General features: G+C 54.5%; 1 protein-coding gene across 1 annotated transcript; it reads right to left on the minus strand.

Moving 5' to 3' along the window:
• Window positions 1-1,306: 1,306 nt before the first annotated feature.
• On the minus strand, window positions 1,307-2,674 carry Foxl3 (forkhead box L3). The gene is given in 4 exon segments (XM_046421028.2): window positions 1,307-1,356; window positions 1,359-1,740; window positions 1,958-2,126; window positions 2,515-2,674. Coding segments are annotated over 4 exon segments (708 nt in total). The 5' UTR covers window positions 2,622-2,674.
• Between the last annotated feature and the right edge of the window lie 5,429 nt (window positions 2,675-8,103).

Raw genomic sequence — 8,103 nt, forward strand, 5'->3', positions numbered from 1 at the left:
GAACACTTTCCCCTCTTCCCCAAACAAAGGCGCACACAGTCTCTATTTACAGGGAGGTGAGCAAAGGAGTACTTGGAACTAACAAAATGTCAGGCCTCTGAACAGAAACGCAGCCAGGTCCAGGCGGGCCTCACACACACGTGGCTCGGGTCTGCCTCAGCAGCCTTCCTGCCTTCATTACTCAGAGCCCATTTTTAAGAGAGTCCGATAATATACAAGACTATAATTCCCAATCCAGACAGCCAGCCTCTTTGGGTGTGTTTTTTTGCCGTTCACAAAATTAGCCAATCATTGTCACCTAGCGAATCCGATTAGGTGTAATCCATACTAATGTTCAAATTAAGTCACAGAAAGCAATTAACTCTGCGAAAATGGGCTGGTGAAAAATGATAAGGTTGGTCAAATAGTTTCACTGTGCATAATTGTGTTTTTAAAACTGCCTGTCTCTACACAGTAATTAAATCATTTACATTTCAAATGGAGTGTGCCCAGCTTGGATGCTTGGCTCTGCACCTCAGTGTGTGGGGCTCTACCAACAGTTTGCTGTCCACGCCTGCATTTCTGGGAAGCCAGCTGGTGCCCAAGCAGGAGTGGATTCCTGCTCAGAAGAACTGGCTTTGCCCAGTGCCCTCCCAAATTTGGGCCCCTCCCACCCTTCCTTTCTTCTTTCCCATATTTGTATTTGTGCAAGGGGCTTTTAAAACCATCATCAAAACATTGCTGACAACACAAGACACATCTGTTACTTCTGATCCTATTAGCCCAAACACAGGGCATCAGGAATGTGGGGTCATTATTGTTCATGGGGATCAGTAAATGTCTGTCTTCATCTTTTTTTACCTTATTATTTTTACCTACAGGGAGGTGTTAGCCAACTTCACTGCTTACTGAGCACACACCAGTTCTAAAACACCGCTGTCTACGAGTCTTTCTCACCTCACCAGGAATGAACTGCTATGTGGCTCCAGGGAATGTTCCCTGCATTCTTCCCCTGGAACTGAAATCTGAAAAATCCACAAGCAAACTCCAAAGTCAAACTGGACCCAAGAGGGTTGTTCCTGCTGGGGAACTTTTCTCTGAACGGATAAAGTCACTTCACAGTAAGCAGCTCTCCTCAGGCGGTCTTCCGCCTTTGCCTCCAACCCAGGAACTCAGGGTCCGACTGGGGAGAAAGTTCAAAGTTCGTGGCAATCCGCAATCAGGGGGCTTCATGGCTCAAGGTGGGGCTGAGACCTGCTTCCTGGGGAGAAACTAACCCAAGACCCCAGGCTAATTCTGCAGTGGCCACCAGGAAGCAACCTCAGTCTCATCTTTCACTGCCTCCAAAGTGGAGGTTCATTTGCTGGGGCTCCAGCGGGGGAAGCTCCCCTCCTGCATGAGACAGGGAGCCCTGAGCCCTGGAAAAGGGTCTGGAGAGGACAGGATGTAGTCGATGCTGAACTTGATGTCTCTGTGGCCCTCTTTTCCCAGGGCGGCAGGGCCGGCGGGGGCCAGGGCCTCGCGGCCCAGGGCAGGCGCTCCGTCTGGGGCCGGAGACCCGCGCGCGGCGGGTTCAGATGGACCCAGGGACCCCTCAGCGGCCTCAGTGCGTAGTGTCCTAAGGCCCTCTCGCTTGGGGCCGCGTCTCCGGCGCCGCCGGCGGAAGTTGCCGTTCTCGAAGAGGTCCAGCAGCGACTCGCAGCCGCCTGCAAACGTCCAGTAGTTGCCCTTTCCCTTCTCATGGCCCTCGGTCCTCGGCACCTGCGCAGAGCCGGGGTCAGTGCGCTCGACGGACCTGCAAGGCGCCGCTGGCCCTTCGGGGTAGCCTTGCTTGCCCGCAGGCTGGGGCCCCCTACCTCTGAGCAGGAGCTTCCCAACAGCTCCAGTCACCAAGGGATGACTGGCCCGAGTGTCGCCATGGCTGGGCACACAGGGGTCACTCGGGGGTGGTTCGCGACGGGGATGGGGTAAGGCTCACCTTGACGAAGCAGCTGTTGAGCGACAGGTTGTGGCGGATGGAGTTCTGCCAGGCACGCTGGTTGGCGCGGTAGTAAGGGAACTTGCGCATGATGAAGTCATAGATGCCCGACAGGGTCACCCTGCCCGCGGGGCTCTGCTGGATGGCCATGGCGATCAGCGCGATGTAGCTGCGGACGGGGCGTCAGGCAAGCGGGCGCCGGGCAGGGCGCGGGGAGCCAGGCAGCCTTCCCAGCCGGTGGGCGAGGCCGACTGCTCCGCCTCCCCAGGCAGCCAGCGCGGGGTTGGAGGGGGAAAGGGAAGCGCTGTCCTGGCTGGAGACCCCGTGCTCACAGCTCTGGCTTCCACCCAGACCCTGGGACCTCTCCTGCACGCGGGGTCCCGCCAGGTGGGAGATCCAAGCTGCTTTCTCGGCTACCCCCGCAAAGTGCGCCTGGTGCGTTCTCTCCCAGAGCCCGCCCCAGGGAAGAAAGCCCCTCTCTCCCTCCATCCCGGACAGTCTCCGGCTTCGGAGCCCCTGGCTGTCCCCAGAGCCCCGCCACCGGCCCCCTCAGGCACCTGTACGCGGGCCGCGTGAGCCGCTTTTCCTCGTCTGAGCTGCCGGCGGGGTAGTCGTCGGCGTCGTAGTTGAAGCAATTGTAGGGGTACTGCGAGCTGTCAAACATCCTGGCGCTCTCCGCGCCCTGGGGCCGCCGCCGCCGCTGCTGCTGCTGCTGCTGCCGCCTCCTCCGCGCCGCCCACCGGCCCCCAGTTCTGCACTGGGTCCTCCCGGGCTGGGCACGGGCCAGCAGCGTCTGCACGGAAGTGACTGGGAGCCTGGGCTTCTGGGGACCCCCCGCGCACGCCCCCACCCGGTTCTCTGGCGTCCAATCCTGGTGCGGGGGTGGCCCCAGTCACCGACAGAGCGGGAAGCACAGCCGGGCTGTCTAGGCGACCCTCTGACCCGCTGAGGGAGGAGGGAGAGAGAAGGCGTGTTGGGTGGTCCAATGCACTGGGCGCCCACCCGCCTTCACTCCCCAACCCGCACGATTTGGAGGCTCAACCGGGATAGTACCCCGGAGCTGGAGTTGGGGACTCTCAGGTCGCGCTGCTGGGTAGCTTGTGTAGTGGGTACTCCCTGAGACTTGGAGATCGTTCCAGTGGTCATGGACTCTCAGCAGAGCCCACGGCCAGGGGCACGACCACAAAAAGCTGGGCAGATGCCCCCTTGGCTGCCCACAATGGGGTCCAGGGCTGATCTGTGGGGCTCATTGAGTATCCCTGGCTTGGGCACTGCGTTAGGGAGAGCATGGGTGGAGATAAAGGGTCCAGTGTCTCTTCCAGAGCAGGATGCCCTTGCATCACTGTCCATCCCTGCCAGAAGTGGCCTTCTCCAGGGGCCCTCCTTACTTGGGGCCCACAGTCTGGGGAGGTGGGCCTTTCATTTGAAGAACCTCCCTTGAGCTGGTGCTTCTAGCTCCAAAGCTCTGGTTTCAGAGTGCATAGGTGATTGCAGAAGATACAAACCCGGGAGGAAAGAAGTAGGACATTAGGGGTCTTCATAGTGGGCATGCTTCCCAAAAATCTGCAGAAGTCTGACTGAGAACCTCCTTCAGAACAGCACCTTGAGCTCTGAAACACCCATGCTCCTTCCAGCTAATCACTCCAGGAGCAGCCAGTGCCTCTGACACCCTGGCTCCCAGCAGCTGGAGGTCCTGCTTGTAGAAGCCCAGGTACACCAGGGCTCCTAACCACTGGGGTGGACATGCAGTTGTCACTGGGGTAAGCAGCTATCTGGCTTCTGCTCAGTCCTAAGTCACAGTCAACAATTAATGGCATTGTCCTCTCCATTAGATGTCAAAATTTAGATGTCAGAATTTGGGAATATAAAATTGCACAGCCCTGCTCAAAAACAGTTTGGTAAGTTTCTTTAAAAACTAAACATGCAGCCAGGCATGCCCATGCACACTTGTAATCCAGGACTTGGGATGCTGAAGTAGAAGGATCACAAATTCAAAGCCATCTTATGCAGTTTAGCGAGATCCTGTCTCAAAATAAAAAAAAATTAAAAGGGCTAGAGGTGTAGCTCAGTGGCCAAGAGCCCCTGGATTCAATCCTTACCACTGCAAAATCGAGGAAACAAACAATAGCCCCTACCCAAAAAAGTCCTAAATATGAAACTATAGGACCTGCTGGTTGCACTCCTGGATCCTCAACCCAGAGGGCTCCCAGGTCAAGGTCACACAGAAACCTGCACACCAATGCTCAGAGAAGTTTTACTTGCATTATCCCCAAACAAGAAAAAAAGCAGATGTTCTTTTTTTTTTTAATTTTTAAATTGATTTTTAAAAGGTAAATGACAGTGAAATGCATTACAATTTGATGTTCTTTTTTTAAAAAATATATATCTTTTTAGCTGTTGATGGATCTTTATTTATTTATATTCAGTGCTGAGAATTGAGCCCAGGGCCTCACACATGTTAGGCAAGCCCTCTACCACTGAGCCACAACCCCAGCCCGAGGTAGATGTTCTTAAACAGATGAATGGTTAGGTGAACAGTGGCACATCCATACCATGGGATAAGACTCAGCAATAAAAAGAAGGAACTATCCATTTGCTCATCCACTAGGTGGATCTCCACAGATCAACCTCAAAGGGTTTCACACTTTACAATTCCACTCGTATAACATGCATGAACCCAGGTAGAAGCTGACATGACCTGGCTTCACCCCACAGTGCCTCCTCTCCAGCACAGGCTCACACAGGGGGAAGAGGAGAATGCAGACTGACCCAAAGGGAGGAGTGTAAGGTCATATTGTGAGGAGGGCAGGTGGCATGGGTGGTGCTGTGCAGCTGTCCTTGAAGAGATGGTGATGCAGCTGTATGTGGAATAGAAGAATCAGAGCAGTGGAAAGGCTGTCACCGTCCTTCAACTGCTGGGACACCCAGGGTGGGCTGCAGAAGCACAGGTTCTCCTGAGCCCACCAAGGCAATGGCTGCTGGGCAAGGAGCCATATATGGGGAGGGTAGGCATGTCTCAGAGAGGCCCAGCACCTGCTTCCTTGCAGTGGGCCACCCCAAGGGCAGGAAGAAGAAGCAGTTGGACTCAGCCTGTCAGTGGATTGCCCAGAGTGGATAAGGTCAAGTATGGCCAGCAGTGTGTGTGTGTGTGTGTGTGTGTGGGGGGCACCAGGGAGCTCACACACAGCAATGCCCCCTCCCCGACTCCCCACCCCAGGGATGCTCAGGGGATATGGGTTTGGGGGAGTGGAAGGAGGCTGGTCAGGCTGAGGGAACAGAATTGTCCCATCCCCTCTGTCCCCCGAATCCAGAGGAAAGGGCAAAGGGGCAGGGATGGGGCAGCTGCCTGGGAAGGGGCTGGAAGAACCCCTTCCTGGAGGGAGGAGTTGGTGCTGAGCCAAACAGTGGAGGCAGCTGCCCAGGAGGGAGGGGGAGAAGGAGGCTCACTCCCACCCCCCAGGACCCCACCTAAGAAACCCCGGACCAGAGACTGCTCCGAGTTGGAGGAGCAGGAAACAGCCAGCCCCACCCGTGGCTCGTGATGTCATCAAGTGTTCAGTAAAAGTCACTGCCCTCTGCTACCTGCAAGGCTATGGAGAGGAGGAAGTAGTGGCTGATGGGGAGCTGACAGGGGAAGACCTGGGCAAGGTGGCTTCTCTCCGCACAGAGTGCCCAGAGAGCAGCCCAGGGTGGAATCTGACACCAACGCCCCCTGGTGGTGAGGACCGTGCAGTGGGGGCGATGAGTGGCCGGATGGAGCGTCAGTTCCATGTTGGTACCATCCCGCAAGAAAAGCCCGTTTGCAGCCCCAAATTCACAAGACACTTAAGGGAATAAAACCAACGCGTTCTTAAGAGAGTTCCAGCAGAGCTGGACTCATGCAGGAGATAAGCATGGAGTCACCCACACAGGTAACTGAAAGTCACCGTGAGTGGTGCACAGCAGAGAAGCTACTTGCTCCCGCAGAGAGCACCCTCAGCAGAGAGGTGAAAACCACGGAAAAGAACAAATGTCCTAAGTAAAACTGTGACAGAGGAAATGGCCTTGGGCTCCTTGAGTGAGTGAATGTGAGGGTCGGTCACTGGGACTCCCCAGATGGAAAGGCAAGACCGAAAGAGAGGGGGGGACACAGGGAGTGTGCTGAGGACATGTTGGGATGAGGGACAGGTCCAGCAGGAGGGGAGCAGCAGAGAACAGGGTGAGGAAAGCTTGATGGCTAGAAATTTCCAGAACCAATGAAAGGCACCCCCTAGGTAGCAAGCTCAGAGAAGGAGTCCCTTCATCCACCGCACCCCCAGACAAAACCAAACTCAAAAGGAGTCAGACCTGAGTGTGAACCTTCAAACTATGAAGCTGCTAGAATGATCATTGGCTAGGCAAACGTATCTTTGATTTGGCAGCAAAAAACATGATACATACAAGAAAAAATGGCTGGACTGCGTGTCAAACCCGTCAGAGCTCCTGTCCCTGAGGAATTAAAAGGTGAACACAGGGCAGGAGGTTATTTGCAAAGCAAACAACCCAAACTTGAAGATGGCTCTTCATCCAAGAAAAATACAGATGGCAAATAAGCACTTGGAAAATACATCCAATACCATTAGGTAGGAGGGAAATGTAAACTAAAATAACAAGATACTGCACCCGTTTATTAGAATGGCTAAACACACACACACACACACACACACACACCTCACACCAGGCAGTTTTATGTGTCCATCTGGCTGACCAGGGACCAGATATCTGATCAGACACTATTCTGAGTGTGTCTGTGAGAGAGTCCTCTGACAAGACCAACATTTGAATGAGTGGATTTTGAGAAAAGCAGACAGCTATACAATGGGTGGGCCTCACCCAAGCAGTTGAAGGCCAGACCCGTGGGTGGGGGTGAGTCTCCACATTTAGTGGATCAGTGCCTTAAATTCTCTCCCCCAATTTCTGCACACATGTGTGTACACACACACACACACACACACACATTCTGATTCTGTTTCTCTGGAGAACTTAACCACCTGTCAGGTGCCGGTGTGATAGGAAGCAGCCTGGACTCTCATTCTTTAGGGTGAGGGTGCAGTTTCTTCATGTCACATAGGCATTTGCACCTGGCCAGCCACCACTTCTAGGTGTTTACATGTCAAACGCAAGCCTGTGTTTACGTGGAGAGTCTTCCTGTGAGTTTATGTGCTTTGGTGACCTTATTTGTTGTTACTAAATCCTACAAAGAATCCACAGGTTCTGGGAATAGATGAGCTGCCGTGGGCCCATCCTGTGGAGTACTACTCAGCAGTGAATAGGAGACCCCGCCACTCCTTATTGTCCCAAACTCATGTTGCTGAGTAAAAGAAGCAAAAGACTCAAAATTCCCATTGTGTGGTGCTGTGCCAGGCAAAGCCATAGAACACAACCTCCTGTTGGCTGCAGGGCTGGAGTGGGGGGTTGGGAATTGAACGGCTGAGCACCGGTCAGAGCTCATTGTCCCTGGGCAGCATGGATATCAGCGTCCACATTGTCTTATCTGAGAACCTGGAGACCTTGGAGAAGAGTTGCTGTGTCACACCATTAGGCCAGACCCCACTGAAGACAAAATCAGGAAGCTGGTCCACCACCGTGCTGAACACAGCGGCTCAGGATGCACAGCACACACACAGAGGGCCAGGGAGGAGCTGAGGCTTCAGTGCCTCTCAGCATGTGGCAGGAGAGCTGGCCGAGGTGCCAAGTGCCAGGACTCCCAGAATCCACAGCAAAACGGAGACGCTTAGACACCAGGTGAGCATGAGCCGGAGAGGATGAAGCCACGCCCACCTCCACATACCTGGTGGGGGCAGAAGAGCTGGGGGTGGGGCAGCGACAGGACAGAACGGGGACCCCACGGAGGGAGGCGCAGGCTGGCGTTTCCAACTACAAGGCTGCAGTCCCCAGTCCCTGCAGTCATTGTTCCTCAAGCACCACGTGCAAGGTACCTTGGGGCGATCTGCTCTAAACCTGCCCAGTCCCCAGAGTCCTGTGTTGGAGGAGGTAGACTGTTGACAAAATTAATCAACATGATTCAGAAGGAAAAATGGACCGTGGGGAAGAACCAGAGCAGGGTCAGAGCTCCAGGGTGCTGTGCACGTGTATGTGTGAGTGTGAGTGCATGTGCGTGTGCACAT

Source organism: Marmota monax, unplaced genomic scaffold, assembly GCF_021218885.2.
Source record: "Marmota monax isolate L192 unplaced genomic scaffold, Marmota_monax_Labrador192_F-V1.1 WCK01_AAM20220418_F8-fsc00266, whole genome shotgun sequence".
Classification (NCBI taxonomy): domain Eukaryota; kingdom Metazoa; phylum Chordata; class Mammalia; order Rodentia; family Sciuridae; genus Marmota; species Marmota monax.